We start from the raw sequence: 21,229 nt of genomic DNA, 5'->3' as shown, positions 1-21,229 counted from the left end.
CTGCGATATGACTGAAAGTCCGTGAGGGAGGAAACATCAGGGAGTGCCAGAACAGTGGTGGTGGATAGGCACATGACTGGTGGATCCACGGCTGGGGTATGTGCAAATTTTCTGAGATCGGACCGAAAGGATATGAGCTGTTTCCTACAACTATTTCCTACCCAGGAACCGCTTTTCCGGGTGCTTCCACTGTTTGGTAAAGATTTCCTCAAATGTCTTGTGGCTGGAAAACACGCCAGGAGGGCATTTTGCCTTTTTGAGTGAGATGGAGTTATCTAAAGGTTTAATATTGAAGGTATAATTGATAAGAGGCTGTCGACCATGTCCTGGAGGTTAAAGGCTTGGTCTGTCAGGATCGGAGTCTGACTCTGAAGCAAGGTTGGACTTTGGGGCCACCTCATAGGAGGAGTTGAATACCAAGGGTATCCTGGAGCAAGGGGAAGGGGAACCAGACTAGTAGCTGAAATGAGCCTGCTTCTTGGACCTTATCATTGATCTGCCATGCTGAGGGTGGTGGGTGGAAGCTGCGATTCGTCATGAGAAACAATCGGAGCACTGGTGACTCCCTCTTCGCAATCCAGGTTACTGCATCCGGAGCCCCCAAGTGCGGGGGGGGGGGGGTGTCACTGGAAACTGTGTCGACCCTGGGGTTTGCGGGGGGGGGGGGGGGGTTGGGCTTGACACTGAGGGGTGACCACTGGCTTCCTGCTGGCACTGCTCTGAGAAGAGGGCTGGGGTGGAGAAAAAAGTAAGGACCATCCACCCTGAGACACGCTTGAAGTGTCGGGGTAAGTTCCTGCCTCGCAGACCAGAGAGGATATGATGTGGATAGCACCATACTGTTTCTTACTGTCATTTAGTTGGGAAATTGGGGTGAGAAGTTACGGGTTGTTGTAGAGAATAAACAAACAAAGAGAAAAGATTGACGCACAACATGGTGACCTAAAGAACAAAATGGATCTGGGATCAAATCCAGGTCTGCCTCCAACTATAACACTAAGCTAAAACTTACGAGCTTTGTGCCAGTCTGTGGGTGTCAACTACTGAGGAGCTAACTTTTTCCTTTTTTTGGGGGGGGGTGCAGTGTTGGCCTCCTAGCGACAGCAGCACACGCCCATGGTTACCGGTTACCTGTGTCCCCCCAATGAAGAGAAAAAGAAGAAAACAATGATCTTACCCTGCAAAAAAGTAATCAAACAGCTCAATCAACTGAATAATGAAAAAGTTACGGGTCTCGGAAAATGGTGACACAACCCCCAAAAGTTTTTTTTGTTTGTTTTTTTTTCTGCTGTCTTGTTTTTTTGTTTTTTTTTTCCCCACACTAAAATAATTTTAAAAAACCTGGACATGTTTAGTATGGCCGTAATTGTGTTGATGAGCAGAATCACATTGTGAGATCGTTTTTCCCTTGCACTGCACGCCATAAAAACAATTCTCTAAAAACGTCAGAATTGTGGGTGTTTTTTCAGTTCCATCGTGCTTTGAAATGGTGGGTTTTTTTTTTTTTTTTGTTTGTTTTTTGTAAAATGAATGGTGTCATTCAAAAGTACAACTTGTCCTTCAAAAAAACAAGCTCTGCGGACAGGAAAAAAAAAATTATGGCTCTGGGAGGGAAAAATGAAAAAGCAAAAATTGGCCCCATCAGGAAGGGGTTAAATGCTACAGAGTTGCATTTAAATGGTTAAACACCAGGTGTACTTAGAGATGACTTTGTGTAACACAGCCAGCATCCGCTGCGTGTGCTGTGGGCTCAACTCCTGAGGCCTCTCCATAAATACAGACCTAAATTCACTGCCAAATGCTCCTGCCAGTTAATAAATTTAACGATCCCCATCTTTTCTGATTAAGCAAAAGGCGCCAACCCCAATAGCTTCTAAGGCGAAAGCGGCTGCGTCAAGAGCAGCCAAAACGACAGCAACGAAGGCTAAGAAGGGGTACGCCAGAACTGCAGCTGCGACCCTGGCATCCAGGAGCCGCACCACAGCAAGGAAATCTAACACGATCACTATGGAGAAGAGCGAGGAATCAGACCATGACAGCGAGGTAAGTCTGGTTATTAGAAGTTTCCTGACTTAATCATTTGTTAGGGGTTGTTTTTGAGTATTCTGAGGGCTCAGGAGCAGGTACCAGATGAGGGCTCAGGAGCAGGTACCAGATTGGCCTTAACTCTTTAGATGATTGTAGTATCTATGGAGTTTAAAGTGAGCATCCTCTGTAAGCTAATCCATGTCGCCATAATATCCTGGGGGTGATGTGTTACCCTAATATCCAGGTCTTAATAATGACCCCCAAGCCTGCCATATGCCAGACGGGGTTTTTGTATGTAAAGTGGTTTTACATTTTCAAAAATCTCCTGTTTTCTGCCGGCTGCAGTTTTGCGCTTTTTATCTCCCCTTTCTGGGTCTATTGAGTCTCCACAGCTGCTTCCGGTGTCTGATTGTCCGCAGCGCTCCTGTTACATCAACAGCGCTGCATACAATCGGTGAGCACTTCACATGTAGGCGAAGCCCCCTGCTCAGATCCGCTGAGGTCATTTATTGACGCTGATCACTTTAAAGTGACATCAGCACTACAATCACACACCCGGAACTTGGGTTGTAACTCAGCGCTGGACCTGGTGAGGGTGAGTGAGGTATTGCTTGCCTTGTGTGTTTTTTTTGTTTTGTTTTTTTTTAACTGCAGCCTGGAGACGAGGGCTTTACAAAACTTGAATGCAAGTCTGCACTAAGGATCTGTGGCAATTGCACTGGCCAGACCCCCACTTCTGGAAGGCTTACAATATTACTCAGCAATTTAAGCAGATTGTGTATAATTTATCTTCATCTAGATGCAGTTTGTTCCTTCAACGCCGGAAGCCGCGGCACCAAGTAACGTGCTGACATCAAACCAAAAAGCTCCGGTCCGACCCTTCGCCCAGCAGTCCATGACGGATGATAGCTCAGAAGGCAGTGAGACGGAAAGCGAGGAAGAACCTGTGGTACATGTATATAGAATATTACTAATGTAAGAGGAGTAATGCACACATGTAGCTGCCAGCTCGGGGTCACACCGTGCCATGTGATACGTGGCGGCATTGATTGGTCATGTTTGATCTGTTGGGTCAGAATATGTACAGGACTAAAGGCCACTTTACAGCAGTCGGGACCATCTGCTTTCTGGGCAGCTATTATAATTGACTAGTGAAGGTGAAGATCGAGACTATTGGCAGCGACATTATCAAAATTGTGCCGGTAATGTCGCTTTTTGTATTTTTGCTCATTTTGAAGCGTAATATTTCAGATTTATTCAAAAGAAATACACAGCAGAAAGATTTATTAAAAATTGCACAAAAGTGAAAAAAAAATGGAGCAGCTGCCCAAACACACCGGTGACATTTCATCTTGTTCAGAGGCAACCTCGGAAATTTGAGAAGTGATCGGCTCGTTGTGGGCTGCTCCTTCACTTCGCATCCTCGTGTTTTCCCAACACCTTTTCTAATGCTCAATTTTTACATTGTTTTGTTGGAGCAAAAGGTGTCGGAGGTCTCAGCTTCACAAGATAAAGTAGAGCCAACAAGGGTCGAAGCTGTGACTGACTGTCCATACCAAGAGCGATTGATGGTACTGAGGCAAGTGCCGGCATGGCCATTATGTCCACAAACGGGGCTTCACCAGGGAAACCCAGAGCCCTGCTGAGGCTGACGTGTCTGAGACCAGTGGTTGCTCAGACAGCGCGGTGTGCGGTGCTTTAATCGGCAGCAGAAATGCTGCGGCGGGTGGGATGGAGGCTTTTTCCTACAATGTAAATGTGTCGCCAAGTACCATATAACAGCTGGACCTGTAGCCACTAGTCGTCTTCTCTCCCACATTTTACAATCTTGGGGATCGCACCTGCTTCTACATACTGGGTGCAAGAGTATTAGTCACCAGATTAATTTGTTTCTCCAAAGGATCATGGGTTTTTTTTTTTTTTGTATTCCAGGAGAAAACCACATCACCAAAGAAAAGGACAATCCATGCTAGTCCTGCAAAAGTTGCTAGTGCCCAGGCTCCAAAGCCTGAAGCAGCCGCACGGGACTCCGAGAGCAGTGACGAGTCTGACAGTGAACCGGAGATGAAGGCAGCCCAGGTAATATTTGTGCAGTCATATCTCCTGCTTGTACAGCGACAACTTATTCCACACTGCTTAATGGCCATTATCATCGCCGTCCCAAATGGGGCTCACAATCTGTTTCCTATCACTACATGTCCATGTTGTCCTTGGTTCAGCAAAACAATGGTAGTAACCACTGAGCCCTGCAGCTCCGGCCTTCTGGGATTAGCTATGAGGATCTGTGGGCAAATGCAGACATTCTGACTTGGTTGTATTTTTGGGTACAAGTAACACATTAATATAAGAGTCTGGTAGCCGCCAAGAGCTTTCTATAAAATTCACTCTCCGATCATAATCGACCCGATCCATCCAAGATGCACCAAAATGTTGCATCTTTTAGCGTTCTCAAACTATTTTCACCCAGGTCCAACAATGTGGCCGGAGTTGTGGCAGGACAGGGTCATGGCAAATCCCCTCCTATCAAATTCATAACGAGTTTCAGCATTCCTTACACCACAGACCTTATTCCCAAGATTTGTGGGGAGGCTTTTAAGGAATCGGGAGCGTCTGACTCCAGCATGCCAGTGTTGACAAATCAAGCCCATTGTCATTACCCCCCTAACAGTGTCACACATACACATCATTATCTGGGGAGGTGTATCACACAGGATGCTGCACACCCATGCCATGGTGACAGTGGAGGCATCGGAGCGGTGTCCACCTGGGGAGTGTTTAGGACTGACAGCCGGTCTTCTGCTCCGACGACCTCGATCATAGATCACCAAGATCACAGGCTTTTTACTCCATAGATGCCGTGGTCAATAGCGACTGCAGCATCTACGTACGTACGCCCTCTGTCACCCCGCGATACCTGAATGATTAGCGGTTTGCAAGGTGCCCCACATGGGCTTGTATTTTAGAGGGGATCCCAATCCGGAAGGGCAGAATGAAGAATTTGTAATTCTATATTCCTTTTTCCTTGATCACAGTTTTACACTTTTGACATCAATATTATATTTGCTGACTTTTCTTAAAGGTGCCAACGCCAACCGTAGTAGCCACAAAGTCCAGGGCTAAACCTACACCTGTGACCCCGGCAACCCAAAGCAGCGCTGCAGCGGTGAGAAATCCTGCCAAGAAGGTGGCAGATGAGAGCAGCGAGGAATCTGACAGTGATGATGCGGTATATTTTTATTTTTTTTTAATCTAGTATGACTGTTTCAGTGATGTGAAAAAGTGGAGATCAAACTGTGCTGTATTTGTCACTCTGACAGACTGGCAGCAGTGGTGGGAAAGAACTTCATCGTTTTGTTCTTCTTTTTTGGGAGAACACTCGTTTGACCTCTGCTCCTTTTCACTTTGCAGCCCCTGAGGCTCCTACATACTGCCAGTCTATCTAGCAACTAGTGGTGGTCCAAGCTGCCTTTCCACAGGGCATTGAGGACATATCTTATATTTTGTGTTTTAGTATTTGGGCAATTACAACTAAACCTTTTTTACTACCTTCCCAGCCTAGTTCTGCGGTAAAAGCCCCAGGTCTGACTATAGGCAACCCATCACCTAAACAGTCTGTACCGATCCCGGCACTTGTTCCCGATTCAGATGCCGAATCTGAAAGCAGCGACTCCTCCGACTTGGAACTGCAACCGGTATATCAATAACAATCAAAGCCATCCCAAGACAGTTCAGAGACCAGCGAGTCGGAGTCGGAGGAACCTCAGGTAATGTCTCTTTTGATCTAGTGTCATAATTCACGACCTATATCTGTAATCCATACCTTTAAAATATATACCCCCCCCCCCCCCCTTTTATAGGCTGCTGTGGCCACCCCACAACAGTGAGCGCTGGCACTTGGAGCCAAAGGAATAAGAGAAGTTTTTTCAGCTGCACAACCCGATGAAGAAAGCAGTGCAGAAGAAAGTGAAGATGACTCCGATGAGCCTGTGAAACCCGTAAGTCAGGTAAGGAAAGGGATAGTATAACTGACTTTTTCTAGACATTAGATGCCTGGGCACAAGTGTCTACACCCGAGCATCCAGAAGTAAACGAGGACCAGACATGTTGGGTTACAACCCATATGATGCCTCCCTCTGGAGCCCAATGGAAAGATGGCTAAACAAGGTCTCTGTTTTTTTGTGTTCTGCCTCTTTCCAGGAGACCCCCTTCTTACCCAGTATCGTTTTTATTTTTGGCTATATGTCAGTTTCCAGCATAAATCAAAATTCATCCTCCATTGGAAATTCGGTTTATTTACAAAGCTTTCTGTTATTTTGCAATAACAGAATGAAACGAGAACAATGTAAATGGCTCAACATAACATGATAAGCGTCTTTAGTACTTAGCAGAGGCCTTCCGGCTGTTATAACCTGCTGCACACGGGCTGCATAATCTAAGACATCTGCTTCTGGCAGAGTTTCTGATAAATTTTGGCTCATTTCTCATGGTCAGTAACCTCTAGGTCACAAATATTCTTGATTTTCGTGCTGCAAATGCTTCCTTCTTCAAATATCATCAAACGGTTCCTATCAGGTTCAAGTCAGGTGACTTTGACGGCGTCTCCATAATCTTCCAGGGCTTCCTTTGACAATTGAATGTTCCTAGAGATACATTTGGAAGCAGAGTTTGCAAGTTCAGTATTAAAGACAAACCATTGTTATAACAAAACTTTCATAAATCTATACTGCTTAGACTTAAGATTTTTAGCAGTTTCTAATTTTTATCAGAGAATCTTTTCTCCTCCTGGACTGGTCTCTGATTTTTCACTCTGAATTCATGGGTAAATTCTGTCTTGTTCACATTACTAAGATAGGAGATGACAGTTGCTGCTCATAAAATACTATGGAGGGAGCCCTGCAGCTCCGGCCTTCTGGGATTAGCTATGAGTTTGGGGATCAGAGGAAGAGGTGGAAAAAGGTACGGAAGTCGAAACTGAGATCATGGAATGACCAAGGCATCATAACTGACCACCAGTGGGTCGTGAGACCTGGCCCCAAAACAAGGGACCTTGTGATACAAGATACCATTAGATCGACGTCGGTAGTACCCCACCTCTGACAGATCTGTTTGAACACAGAGCGGTTGAGGGATTGCTCCCCCGAGGAGAGGCTCTAATGACTTAAAGTTGGTGGCCCAGTTGTCCACGCCTGGAATTTGCACCGTTGATAATGCTGGCACGTGACACTCAGCCCAAGCCCAATCCGTGAGACCTCTAACACGATGGACTTGTTGCTTGTCCCGTCCTGGTGATATGTATGCCACGGCCGTGGCATTGTCCGATTGAATGTGAACTGGTCGGCCCACTTGAAGGTCCTTCCAGTGGAGAACGGAGAGGTAGATGGCTCTGAGCTCCAGGAAATTCATGGGAAGAGAGGTTTCCTGAGAGTTACAGCAACCCTGTGCTGTCACCAACCCCAACCTTCTGAGGGGACTGGTGTCCGTCGTAACAACCTGCCAGTGGAGAGGGAGGAATGATCTCCTGTGCCGAATGGAGGGGGAGAAACTCCATCATGCCAATTACTGTCTGTCGGAGAGGCTGAAGTATGGGGCGATCCAGGGAAGAGATCCTTTTGTCCCAAGCTGACAGGGAGCAAGTTGAAAGGCTTTGGTATGGAACTGTGCAAAAGGGACTGCTTCGATCTTGGCAATCGTCTTTCCTTGTACTCCTGTAGAGTCAAAGAGATCGGGGAATGGGTGTCTTAGGGAACAAATCCCCATCTGGGGTACTAAGATCTTCTTTGGGAGAAGGATTCTGGCGTGGGCGATATTGAACAGCATGCCTAGGAAAACCTAGGTGCTGGGCTGGGATCAGAGACTAATTCACAGGTAAGTGTGTGTGTTTAGTGTTTTCTGAAGACTTACGTAACAGTCTTGGAAGGGACAAGCCATGACCTTCGTGAACACTCTGGGAGCAGAGGCCAGTCTGAAGGGGAGAGCTGTTAACTAGTAGTGGGCCCCTGGAGCAGGAAATGGAGAAACCTCTGATGTGCGACACAAATCAGAATGTGAGACTATTAGATCGGTATCCTGACAGCTTAGCAGAGCGACGCTTTGGACACCATGGCGAGTTTCGAGGATGGCTTGTTTTCTCTTGATGAGAAGGATTCCGTTCTCGCCGAGAGGAGGTCCTGGGGAGGTAAACTGTTGAATGGAGCAAAATTGAAGAGGGGCGTGATCCCTGGAATTGGAGAAGGTTGGTAAGAGATTTTTTTTAGATGCCGTGGCCTATAGCCAGAGTATTCTGCGCATGGCTATAATATTGCTAGTGTCGCGGACAGAGCAACTGGCATGGTCAAGAGCCCAGGCGGAGACCTACTTGGCTATCCATTTGGAAGTGAAGGCGAAAACAGAAGCTCCCGCAGCTTCAAAGGCGGTCTTGGCTAGGGCTGCGATATGACTGAAAGTCCGTGAGGGAGGAAACATCAGGGAGTGCCAGAACAGTGGTGGTGGATAGGCACATGACTGGTGGATCCACGGCTGGGGTATGTGCAAATTTTCTGAGATCGGACCGAAAGGATATGAGCTGTTTCCTACAACTATTTCCTACCCAGGAACCGCTTTTCCGGGTGCTTCCACTGTTTGGTAAAGATTTCCTCAAATGTCTTGTGGCTGGAAAACACGCCAGGAGGGCATTTTGCCTTTTTGAGTGAGATGGAGTTATCTAAAGGTTTAATATTGAAGGTATAATTGATAAGAGGCTGTCGACCATGTCCTGGAGGTTAAAGGCTTGGTCTGTCAGGATCGGAGTCTGACTCTGAAGCAAGGTTGGACTTTGGGGCCACCTCAACAGCTGGACCTTGGTAATTTTGAAATTTTTGAATTTCAGTATGCCGCTCGCGTCGCTCGATCCCGGCGGCCCCCTGAGGAGGAATCAGGTGGCGGAAATTTGATAAACGCTTTCGCTTCCGAAATCATGTTTTTGGCCTCCCGACCGGCCGCGAGGCCGGGCTTGAGGCTGGTATCGCGCATGCCGCGGTCTTATGGCGTGCCGGATGTGGCGGTAACGTTTTCGCGCCAAAGAAGTTTTCGAAAGTCAAGTCCAAATAGCCAGACGTGAATGCTCAAAAAACGCACGTTTAACCGGGTCTCACTCAAAATAGCCAGACGTGAATGCTCAAAAAACGCACGTTGAGCCTGCTCTCACTCAAATTTTTTCTAAATTTCACCGCTGAGCGATGAAACGCGTGCCCATTTGCGGCCCAAAGGCCGGGGGGTGCGCCTGACGCCGACGCCGCTTCGAAGTGACGCTTCGCGGGCCCGTTACGGATGCGCAAACTTGGCTATTCTGTGGGATGTGCAAAATATGGGTCTTTAACCGGCTCACTCAACTGACCGTCACTGCTTCATTTTCACCACCAGGTGTCATCTGTCGCTTAAAAATCATTCAATCGTTGCCACACATAACTCAGCCGCATTTCTGGAGATTGAACACCGGATGGCAGCTGTGCTTTCTAAAAGCCATTTAGCATAGACGAATGTCTGAGCAAATGTCTGGGGCAGGGGAGGGTGTGGGACGAATCGAGTGCTTGTCACTAATCCCCGGTCCTCTGCACGGTCTGTCCGGTGCGGAGGGGGCGGGGCCAGTGCTGTGCGTCCGGGGCCCTCTTCATCTCCCCTGCTGTGTGCAGTAACATCGGCAGTGGCGGGGGAGGGTGTGTGACGCCCCGGGTGCTTGTCACTAATCCCCGGTCCTCTGCACCGTCTGTCCGGTGCGGAGGAGGCGGGGCCAGTGCTGTGCGGTCGGGGGTCTCTTCATTTCCCCTGCTGTGTGCAGTAACATCGGCAGTGGCGGGGGAGGGTGTGTGACGCCCCGGGTGCTTGTCGCTAATCCCCGGTCCTCTGCACTGTCTGTCCAGTTTTCGGGGTCATTTTTCCTTGAAGCAGATTTTAAATGTGTGCATTAGCATCAGCTAAGGATTCCTCAGATTTTCCAGCAAAAAACGCATTTAAAAAAAAAAAATCGCATGCGGTTTTCATGGGTTTTTGCGGTAAAAATCTAAGGAAACCTTAGCTGATACTAATGCACACATTAGAAATCTGCTGCAATGAAAAAAGACCCCAAAAACCGGGGTCACAGTGACTTTTTTGTTGTAGATAAGTGTGTGCTGTCTGGTGCACGGTGGGCGGGGTCAGCGCTGTGTGCCCCCGGGGCTCATAGATGCCCCCCTGTGCTCCGGTGTGTGGCGCAGGGTGGGCGGAGTCAGCGCTGCGTGCCTCCGGGGCTTATACATCTCCCCCCGGGTTTTACTGTGTGTGGGTCGGGGTGGGCGAGGTCAGCGCCGTGTGGTGCGGTGTGGGCGGAGTCGGCGCCGTCTGCCCCCGGGGCTCATAGATGCCCCCCTGTGCTCCGGTGAGTGGCGCAGGGTGGGCGAGGCCAGCGCTGTGTGGTGCGGTGTGGGCGGAGTCGGCGCCGTCTGCCCCCGGGGCTCATAGATGCCCCCCTGTGCTCGGGTGTGTGGCGCAGGGTGGGCGGAGTCAGCGCCGTGTGCCCCCGGGGCTCATAGCTCTCCCCCTGTGCTCCGCTGTGTGGTGCAGGGTGGGCGGGGTCAGGGCCAGTGCTGCCCGTGGTGGGCGGGGCCAGTGCTGCGCCCCTGGGGCTCATTCATTCCCCGGCTGTGTGCTGTTACGGCGGACAGTGGCGGGGGAGGGGCGGTGTGTGAGGAGGTTGTCACTCATCCCCCTCCTCAGCACTGTCTTGTCGGTGGGCGGGGTCCCCGCTGTGCGGCCGGAACCAGGAAGTCACTCGCCGGCCTGTGTGCATAGTGGAAGGGGGAGGAATCCTGTGACACGTCCCCTGTAGTGAAGGCAGCAAATTAATAATAGCATCCTCTGCCCGGCTGTAAGGTGAAGCGGGGGGAGGGGCGAGGGGCGGCCGGGTTCTGTGTGACATGGCGCCGAGCCCGCCCGCTACTTTCCCGTTCTGACTTCAGCAACAATGACGTGACCTGTGAGCGCCAGATTTGAATCTTGGAGCTGCCGGCCGGTAAGTATGAGCCCGTATCGGCACCACCGCTGCATGTCTGTATGGGGTCAGCTGTAGGGGGGGCACTGCAGGGGGGGACAGGCTGTCCTTGGAGGGGGACCGGGAGCTTAGCACAGTGTATGGGGGAGGGGGGGGAGCACTGCGGGGGAGACAGGCTGTCCTTGGAGGGGGACCGGGAGCTTAGCACAGTGTATGTGGGGGGGGAGCACTGCGGGGGAGACAGGCTGTCCTTGGAGGGGGACCGGGAGCTTAGCACAGTGTATGGGGGGGGGCACTGCGGGGGAGACAGGCTGTCCTTGGAGGGGGACCGGGAGCTTAGCACAGTGTATGGGGGGGGGGGGAGCACTGCGGGGGAGACAGGCTGTCCTTGGAGGGGGACCGGGAGCTTAGCAGAGTGTATTGGGGGGGGGCACTGCGGGGGAGACAGGCTGTCCTTGGAGGGGGACCGGGAGCTTAGCACAGTGTATGGGGGGGCAATGCGGGGGAGACAGGCTGTCCTTGGAGGGGGACCGGGAGCTTAGCACAGTGTATGGGGGGGCACTGCGGGGGAGACAGGCTGTCCTTGGAGGGGGACCGGGAGCTTAGCTCAGTGTATGGGGGGGGCACTGCGGGGGAGACAGGCTGTCCTTGGAGGGGGACCGGGAGCTTAGCACAGTGTATGGGGGGGCACTGCGGGGGAGACAGGCTGTCCTTGGAGGGGGACCGGGAGCTTAGCACAGTGTATGGGGGGGCACTGCGGGGGAGACAGGCTGTCCTTGGAGGGGGACCGGGAGCTTAGCACAGTGTATGGGGGGGCACTGCGGGGGAGACAGGCTGTCCTTGGAGGGGGACCGGGAGCTTAGCACAGTGTATGGGGGGGCACTGCGGGGGAGACAGGCTGTCCTTGGAGGGGGACCGGGAGCTTAGCACAGTGTATGGGGGGGCACTGCGGGGGAGACAGGCTGTCCTTGGAGGGGGACCGGGAGCTTAGCACAGTGTATGGGGGGGCACTGCGGGGGAGACAGGCTGTCCTTGGAGGGGGACCGGGAGCTTAGCACAGTGTATGGGGGGGCACTGCGGGGGAGACAGGCTGTCCTTGGAGGGGGACCGGGAGCTTAGCACAGTGTATGGGGGGGCACTGCGGGGGAGACAGGCTGTCCTTGGAGGGGGACCGGGAGCTTAGCACAGTGTATGGGGGGGCACTGCGGGGGAGACAGGCTGTCCTTGGAGGGGGACCGGGAGCTTAGCACAGTGTATGGGGGGGGGGGGGGGGCACTGCGGGGGAGACAGGCTGTCCCTGGAGGGGGATGGTGAGCTGAGCGCAGTGTATGGGGGGGGGCACTGCGGGGGAGACAGGCTGTCCTTGGAGGGGGACCGGGAGCTTAGCACAGTGTATGGGGGGGGGGGAGCACTGCGGGGGAGACAGGCTGTCCTTGGAGGGGGACCGGGAGCTTAGCAGAGTGTATGGGGGGGGGGCACTGCGGGGGAGACAGGCTGTCCTTGGAGGGGGACCGGGAGCTTAGCACAGTGTATGGGGGGGGGGGGCACTGCGGGGGAGGCAGGCTGTCCTTGGAGGGGGACCGGGAGCTTAGCACAGTGTATGGGGGGGGGGGGAGCACTGCGGGGGAGACAGGCTGTCCTTGGAGGGGGACCGGGAGCTTAGCACAGTGTATGGGGGGGCACTGCGGGGGAGACAGGCTGTCCTTGGAGGGGGACCGGGAGCTTAGCACAGTGTATGGGGGGGCACTGCGGGGGAGACAGGCTGTCCTTGGAGGGGGACCGGGAGCTTAGCACAGTGTATGGGGGGGCACTGCGGGGGAGACAGGCTGTCCTTGGAGGGGGACCGGGAGCTTAGCACAGTGTATGGGGGGGCACTGCGGGGGAGACAGGCTGTCCTTGGAGGGGGACCGGGAGCTTAGCACAGTGTATGGGGGGGCACTGCGGGGGAGACAGGCTGTCCTTGGAGGGGGACCGGGAGCTTAGCACAGTGTATGGGGGGGCACTGCGGGGGAGACAGGCTGTCCTTGGAGGGGGACCGGGAGCTTAGCACAGTGTATGGGGGGGCACTGCGGGGGAGACAGGCTGTCCTTGGAGGGGGACCGGGAGCTTAGCACAGTGTATGGGGGGGCACTGCGGGGGAGACAGGCTGTCCTTGGAGGGGGACCGGGAGCTTAGCACAGTGTATGGGGGGGCACTGCGGGGGAGACAGGCTGTCCTTGGAGGGGGACCGGGAGCTTAGCACAGTGTATGGGGGGGCACTGCGGGGGAGACAGGCTGTCCTTGGAGGGGGACCGGGAGCTTAGCACAGTGTATGGGGGGGCACTGCGGGGGAGACAGGCTGTCCTTGGAGGGGGACCGGGAGCTTAGCACAGTGTATGGGGGGGCACTGCGGGGGAGACAGGCTGTCCTTGGAGGGGGACCGGGAGCTTAGCACAGTGTATGGGGGGGCACTGCGGGGGAGACAGGCTGTCCTTGGAGGGGGACCGGGAGCTTAGCACAGTGTATGGGGGGGCACTGCGGGGGAGACAGGCTGTCCTTGGAGGGGGACCGGGAGCTTAGCACAGTGTATGGGGGGGCACTGCGGGGGAGACAGGCTGTCCTTGGAGGGGGACCGGGAGCTTAGCACAGTGTATGGGGGGGCACTGCGGGGGAGACAGGCTGTCCTTGGAGGGGGACCGGGAGCTTAGCACAGTGTATGGGGGGGCACTGCGGGGGAGACAGGCTGTCCTTGGAGGGGGACCGGGAGCTTAGCACAGTGTATGGGGGGGCACTGCGGGGGAGACAGGCTGTCCTTGGAGGGGGACCGGGAGCTTAGCACAGTGTATGGGGGGGCACTGCGGGGGAGACAGGCTGTCCTTGGAGGGGGACCGGGAGCTTAGCACAGTGTATGGGGGGGCACTGCGGGGGAGACAGGCTGTCCTTGGAGGGGGACCGGGAGCTTAGCACAGTGTATGGGGGGGCACTGCGGGGGAGACAGGCTGTCCTTGGAGGGGGACCGGGAGCTTAGCACAGTGTATGGGGGGGGGGGGGGGCACTGCGGGGGAGACAGGCTGTCCCTGGAGGGGGCTGGTGAGCTGAGCGCAGTGTATGGGGGCACTGCGGGCGAGACAGGCTGTCCCTGGAGGGGGATGGTGAACTGAGCGCAGTGTATGGGGGCACTGCGTGGGAGACAGGGTCCCTGCAATGGGAAGTGAGGACAATGTATAGGGTCAGCTGTGGGGGGCATGGCAGGATACAGGGGTTCCCTGTGGGGTAGGGGAGGGTTAGGGGGAGCTGAGCACAGTCACTCAGCTGTGAACACTGATTATGAATGCAATGTTTCCCTTATTATTGTTCTTTCTTTCCCTGTCTCTCAGTAGGTAACACTTGGGGCAGTCGCCCGCTCGCTGTGTCTCTGCTGGGAATATACGCTCGTGGAAGAACGGGTTAATGTACCAGTACAATTAATAGGGCTTAGAAGAAAAAATGTCAAAATTCAAAAATTTCCTTTTTTTTCTTCTCTTTTCAAATAGGTAACAAGGCATCGTGCAGACTAAACTCGCTCAAGACCTGGCGGGACAAGGACTCCAAGTTTCCCTAATGGACGACATCGCTATGGAGGAACACTGCTCTCCGGCCTCCATCATCATCATGTGGAGCAGCTAAACCTTTTCAGCCTCGGTTTGGGTAAGTGACAATCCATGTATGGTCTAAGGAGCTGTCATGGCACATGTACATACATGTATGTGTATACATGTATATACAGTCAGCTGTCATGGCACTCAGGAAGTCACACCAGGGGGCTGTGTGGCTCTGTAGTCCTCTACAGCGCCACACAACCCCCTCTACAGCGCCACACAACCCCCTCTACAGCACCACACAACCCCCTCTACACCACCACACAACCCCCTCTACAGCGCCACACAGCCTCCACAGCCCCATACCAGACCCACGGACTCCCTCAGCCCCCCTTTACTGGCCCCTGCAGCACGCCACAGGCTCTGACAGGCTGTCCCACAGCCCCTCAGAGCCAGCATGCTCAGCCCCTCAGAGCCAGCATCATGCTCAGCCCCTCAGAGCCAGCATCATGCTCAGCCCCTCAGAGCCAGCATCATGCTCAGCCCCTCAGAGCCAGCATCATGCTCAGCCCCTCAGAGCCAGCATCATGCTCAGCCCCTCAGAGCCAGCATCATGCCCAGCCCCTCTGAGCCTGCCTCATGCTGCCAGCATCATGCCCAGCCCCTCTGAGCCTGCCTCATGCTGCCAGCATCATGCCCAGCCCCTCTGAGCCTGCCTCATGCTGCCAGCATCATGCCCAGCCCCTCTGAGCCTGCATCATGCCCAGCCCCTCTGAGCCTGCCTCGTGCTGCCAGCATCATGCCCAGCCCCTCTGAGCCTGCCTCGTGCTGCCAGCATCATGCCCAGCCCCTCTGAGCCTGCCTCGTGCTGCCAGCATCATGCCCAGCCCCTCTGAGCCTGCCTCGTGCTGCCAGCATCATGCCCAGCCCCTCTGAGCCTGCCTCGTGCTGCCAGCATCATGCCCAGCCCCTCTGAGCCTGCCTCGTGCTGCCAGCATCATGCCCAGCCCCTCTGAGCCTGCCTCGTGCTGCCAGCATCATGCCCAGCCCCTCTGAGCCTGCCTCGTGCTGCCAGCATCATGCCCAGCCCCTCTGAGCCTGCCTCGTGCTGCCAGCATCATGCCCAGCCCCTCTGAGCCTGCCTCGTGCTGCCAGCATCATGCCCAGCCCCTCTGAGCCTGCCTCGTGCTGCCAGCATCATGCCCAGCCCCTCTGAGCCTGCCTCGTGCTGCCAGCATCATGCCCAGCCCCTCTGAGCCTGCCTCGTGCTGCCAGCATCATGCCCAGCCCCTCTGAGCCTGCCTCGTGCTGCCAGCATCATGCCCAGCCCCTCTGAGCCTGCCTCGTGCTGCCAGCATCATGCCCAGCCCCTCTGAGCCTGCCTCGTGCTGCCAGCATCATGCCCAGCCCCTCTGAGCCTGCCTCGTGCTGCCAGCATCATGCCCAGCCCCTCTGAGCCTGCCTCGTGCTGCCAGCATCATGCCCAGCCCCTCTGAGCCTGCCTCGTGCTGCCAGCATCATGCCCAGCCCCTCTGAGCCTGCCTCGTGCTGCCAGCATCATGCCCAGCCCCTCTGAGCCTGCCTCGTGCTGCCAGCATCATGCCCAGCCCCTCTGAGCCTGCCTCGTGCTGCCAGCATCATGCCCAGCCCCTCTGAGCCTGCCTCGTGCTGCCAGCATCATGCCCAGCCCCTCTGAGCCTGCCTCGTGCTGCCAGCATCATGCCCAGCCCCTCTGAGCCTGCCTCGTGCTGCCAGCATCATGCCCAGCCCCTCTGGGACCGGGAGCTTAGCACAGTGTATGGGGGGGGGGGGGGGCACTGCGGGGGAGACAGGCTGTCCCTGGAGGGGGATGGTGAGCTGAGCGCAGTGTATGGGGGCACTGCGGGCGAGACAGGCTGTCCCTGGAGGGGGATGGTGAGCTGAGCGCAGTGTATGGGGGCACTGCGTGGGAGACAGGGTCCCTGCAATGGGAAGTGAGGACAATGTATAGGGTCAGCTGTGGGGGGCATGGCAGGATACAGGGGTTCCCTGTGGGGTAGGGGAGGGTTAGGGGGAGCTGAGCACAGTCACTCAGCTGTGAACACTGATTATGAATGCAATGTTTCCCTTATTATTGTTCTTTCTTTCCCTGTCTCTCAGTAGGTAACACTTGGGGCAGTCGCCCGCTCGCTGTGTCTCTGCTGGGAATATACGCTCGTGGAAGAACGGGTTAATGTACCAGTACAATTAATAGGGCTTAGAAGAAAAAATGTCAAAATTCAAAAATTTCCTTTTTTTTCTTCTCTTTTCAAATAGGTAACAAGGCATCGTGCAGACTAAACTCGCTCAAGACCTGGCGGGACAAGGACTCCAAGTTTCCCTAATGGACGACATCGCTATGGAGGAACACTGCTCTCCGGCCACCATCATCATCATGTGGAGCAGCTAAACCTTTTCAGCCTCGGTTTGGGTAAGTGACAATCCATGTATGGTCTAAGGAGCTGTCATGGCACATGTACATACATGTATGTGTATACATGTATATACAGTCAGCTGTCATGGCACTCAGGAAGTCACACCAGGGGGCTGTGTGGCTCTGTAGTCCTCTACAGCGCCACACAACCCCCTCTACAGCGCCACACAACCCCCTCTACACCACCACACAACCCCCTCTACAGCGCCACACAGCCTCCACAGCCCCATACCAGACCCACGGACTCCCTCAGCCCCCCTTTACTGGCCCCTGCAGCACGCCACAGGCTCTGACAGGCTGTCCCACAGCCCCTCAGAGCCAGCATCATGCTCAGCCCCTCAGAGCCAGCATCATGCTCAGCCCCTCAGAGCCAGCATCATGCTCAGCCCCTCAGAGCCAGCATCATGCTCAGCCCCTCAGAGCCAGCATCATGCTCAGCCCCTCAGAGCCAGCATCATGCCCAGCCCCTCTGAGCCTGCCTCATGCTGCCAGCATCATGCCCAGCCCCTCTGAGCCTGCCTCATGCTGCCAGCATCATGCCCAGCCCCTCTGAGCCTGCCTCGTGCTGCCAGCATCATGCCCAGCCCCTCTGAGCCTGCCTCGTGCTGCCAGCATCATGCCCAGCCCCTCTGAGCCTGCCTCGTGCTGCCAGCATCATGCCCAGCCCCTCTGAGCCTGCCTCGTGCTGCCAGCATCATGCCCAGCCCCTCTGAGCCTGCCTCGTGCTGCCAGCATCATGCCCAGCCCCTCTGAGCCTGCCTCGTGCTGCCAGCATCATGCCCAGCCCCTCTGAGCCTGCCTCGTGCTGCCAGCATCATGCCCAGCCCCTCTGAGCCTGCCTCGTGCTGCCAGCATCATGCCCAGCCCCTCTGAGCCTGCCTCGTGCTGCCAGCATCATGCCCAGCCCCTCTGAGCCTGCCTCGTGCTGCCAGCATCATGCCCAGCCCCTCTGAGCCTGCCTCGTGCTGCCAGCATCATGCCCAGCCCCTCTGAGCCTGCCTCGTGCTGCCAGCATCATGCCCAGCCCCTCTGAGCCTGCCTCGTGCTGCCAGCATCATGCCCAGCCCCTCTGAGCCTGCCTCGTGCTGCCAGCATCATGCCCAGCCCCTCTGAGCCTGCCTCGTGCTGCCAGCATCATGCCCAGCCCCTCTGAGCCTGCCTCGTGCTGCCAGCATCATGCCCAGCCCCTCTGAGCCTGCCTCGTGCTGCCAGCATCATGCCCAGCCCCTCTGAGCCTGCCTCGTGCTGCCAGCATCATGCCCAGCCCCTCTGAGCCTGCCTCGTGCTGCCAGCATCATGCCCAGCCCCTCTGGGACCGGGAGCTTAGCACAGTGTATGGGGGGGGGGGGGGGCACTGCGGGGGAGACAGGCTGTCCCTGGAGGGGGATGGTGAGCTGAGCGCAGTGTATGGGGGCACTGCGGGCGAGACAGGCTGTCCCTGGAGGGGGATGGTGAGCTGAGCGCAGTGTATGGGGGCACTGCGTGGGAGACAGGGTCCCTGCAATGGGAAGTGAGGACAATGTATAGGGTCAGCTGTGGGGGGCATGGCAGGATACAGGGGTTCCCTGTGGGGTAGGGGAGGGTTAGGGGGAGCTGAGCACAGTCACTCAGCTGTGAACACTGATTATGAATGCAATGTTTCCCTTATTATTGTTCTTTCTTTCCCTGTCTCTCAGTAGGTAACACTTGGGGCAGTCGCCCGCTCGCTGTGTCTCTGCTGGGAATATACGCTCGTGGAAGAACGGGTTAATGTACCAGTACAATTAATAGGGCTTAGAAGAAAAAATGTCAAAATTCAAAAATTTCCTTTTTTTTCTTCTCTTTTCAAATAGGTAACAAGGCATCGTGCAGACTAAACTCGCTCAAGACCTGGCGGGACAAGGACTCCAAGTTTCCCTAATGGACGACATCGCTATGGAGGAACACTGCTCTCCGGCCACCATCATCATCATGTGGAGCAGCTAAACCTTTTCAGCCTCGGTTTGGGTAAGTGACAATCCATGTATGGTCTAAGGAGCTGTCATGGCACATGTACATACATGTATGTGTATACATGTATATACAGTCAGCTGTCATGGCACTCAGGAAGTCACACCAGGGGGCTGTGTGGCTCTGTAGTCCTCTACAGCGCCACACAACCCCCTCTACAGCGCCACACAACCCCCTCTACACCACCACACAACCCCCTCTACAGCGCCACACAGCCTCCACAGCCCCATACCAGACCCACGGACTCCCTCAGCCCCCCTTTACTGGCCCCTGCAGCACGCCACAGGCTCTGACAGGCTGTCCCACAGCCCCTCAGAGCCAGCATCATGCTCAGCCCCTCAGAGCCAGCATCATGCTCAGCCCCTCAGAGCCAGCATCATGCTCAGCCCCTCAGAGCCAGCATCATGCTCAGCCCCTCAGAGCCAGCATCATGCTCAGCCCCTCAGAGCCAGCATCATGCCCAGCCCCTCTGAGCCTGCCTCATGCTGCCAGCATCATGCCCAGCCCCTCTGAGCCTGCCTCATGCTGCCAGCATCATGCCCAGCCCCTCTGAGCCTGCCTCATGCTGCCAGCATCATGCCCAGCCCCTCTGAGCCTGCCTCGTGCTGCCAGCATCATGCCCAGCCCCTCTGAGCCTGCCTCGTGCTGCCAGCATCATGCCCAGCCCCTCTGAGCCTGCCTCGTGCTGCCAGCATCATGCCCAGCCCCTCTGAGCCTGCCTCGTGCTGCCAGCATCATGCCCAGCCCCTCTGAGCCTGCCTCGTGCTGCCAGCATCATGCCCAGCCCCTCTGAGCCTGCCTCGTGCTGCCAGCATCATGCCCAGCCCCTCTGAGCCTGCCTCGTGCTGCCAGCATCATGCCCAGCCCCTCTGAGCCTGCCTCGTGCTGCCAGCATCATGCCCAGCCCCTCTGAGCCTGAATCGTGCTGCCAGCATCATGCCCAGCCCCTCTGAGCCTGAATCGTGCTGCCAGCATCATGCCCAGCCCCTCTGAGCCTGCCTCGTGCTGCCAGCATCATGCCCAGCCCCTCTGAGCCTGCCTCGTGCTGCCAGCATCATGCCCAGCCCCTCTGAGCCTGCCTCGTGCTGCCAGCATCATGCCCAGCCCCTCTGAGCCTGCCTCGTGCTGCCAGCATCATGCCCAGCCCCTCTGAGCCTGCCTCGTGCTGCCAGCATCATGCCCAGCCCCTCTGAGCCTGCCTCGTGCTGCCAGCATCATGCCCAGCCCCTCTGAGCCTGCCTCGTGCTGCCAGCATCATGCCCAGCCCCTCTGAGCCTGCCTCGTGCTGCCAGCATCATGCCCAGCCCCTCTGAGCCTGCCTCGTGCTGCCAGCATCATGCCCAGCCCCTCTGAGCCTGCCTCGTGCTGCCAGCATCATGCCCAGCCCCTCTGAGCCTGCCTCGTGCTGCCAGCATCATGCCCAGCCCCTCTGAGCCTGCCTCGTGCTGCCAGCATCATGCCCAGCCCCTCTGAGCCTGCCTCGTGCTGCCAGCATCATGCCCAGCCCCTCTGAGCCTGCCTCGTGCTGCCAGCATCATGCCCAGCCCCTCTGAGCCTGCCTCTGACTTTGACTATCTCTGCCTATTATTCTCTGTACCTTCATGTGCCTCACTGTGCCACTATATGCCTCGGCAGCACAAATTGAGAGACTAGTAATAGGACTGAGATGTCATATAGAACAGTTCAGCTGTAAATGCATCTTAGAAAGTATACTACACTGTTTAATATATTTTTTTTTTCTCTCCTCAGGTCGAATGCTGGCAAGAAATATGTCACCTCTGCCAAGCTCGTTTATAACAGTTTTCTTCCTTTGCATGTTATTTTTGGCCTACGCCTAATTTCTTACAATAAATAAAATGTTATAAATGTTTGACATGTTTGTTGCCTCTTTAGTGTAGCAGTTGGGTGTAATGTTAATTGAATATAGTTGGGCATATTCAGGAACACCCCAATCACCACTGGTAGGGGACAGCTTGGCAATTCCCCCACAAATGGCACTGCATTCCTAGGCTGTGTCCACCAAAAGTAATGACTTGGGGTATCCCAAGATTTACTCGCCCACTGGAAATTAGTAATGCATGCTGGTGGAGATAACTGGGGACACCCTGCAGGTCATCATTGTGGGCAGGAACAGGCCAGGAAAGCCAAAACACACATCGCTATTGTGATGGTTCTGGAAAAGTTCCCAGGCTTCCCCTGCAG

General features: G+C 55.2%; 1 protein-coding gene across 2 annotated transcripts in view; it reads left to right on the top strand.

Moving 5' to 3' along the window:
• Window positions 1-20,897, top strand: part of LOC143808379 (uncharacterized) — a 54,191-nt gene extending 33,294 nt beyond the window's left edge. Inside the window, exons 9-16 of one of the 2 annotated variants that reach the window (XM_077290950.1) lie at window positions 1,849-2,043; window positions 2,828-2,983; window positions 3,961-4,107; window positions 5,108-5,254; window positions 5,583-5,792; window positions 5,886-6,032; window positions 14,542-14,695; window positions 20,777-20,897. In XM_077290950.1, coding sequence (XP_077147065.1) covers window positions 1,849-2,043; window positions 2,828-2,983; window positions 3,961-4,107; window positions 5,108-5,254; window positions 5,583-5,732 — 795 coding nt within the window. In that variant the 3' untranslated portion in view covers window positions 5,733-5,792; window positions 5,886-6,032; window positions 14,542-14,695; window positions 20,777-20,897. The remainder of the gene's footprint in view (window positions 1-1,848; window positions 2,044-2,827; window positions 2,984-3,960; window positions 4,108-5,107; window positions 5,255-5,582; window positions 5,793-5,885; window positions 6,033-14,541; window positions 14,696-20,776) is intronic. The other variant, XM_077290951.1, reaches the window with a different exon arrangement.
• The last annotated feature ends 332 nt before the right edge of the window (window positions 20,898-21,229 follow it).

Source organism: Ranitomeya variabilis, chromosome 2, assembly GCF_051348905.1.
Source record: "Ranitomeya variabilis isolate aRanVar5 chromosome 2, aRanVar5.hap1, whole genome shotgun sequence".
Lineage (NCBI taxonomy): Eukaryota > Metazoa > Chordata > Amphibia > Anura > Dendrobatidae > Ranitomeya > Ranitomeya variabilis.
The sequence above is the reverse complement of the archived record's forward strand: the minus strand, read 5'-3'. Positions and strand labels throughout refer to the sequence as shown.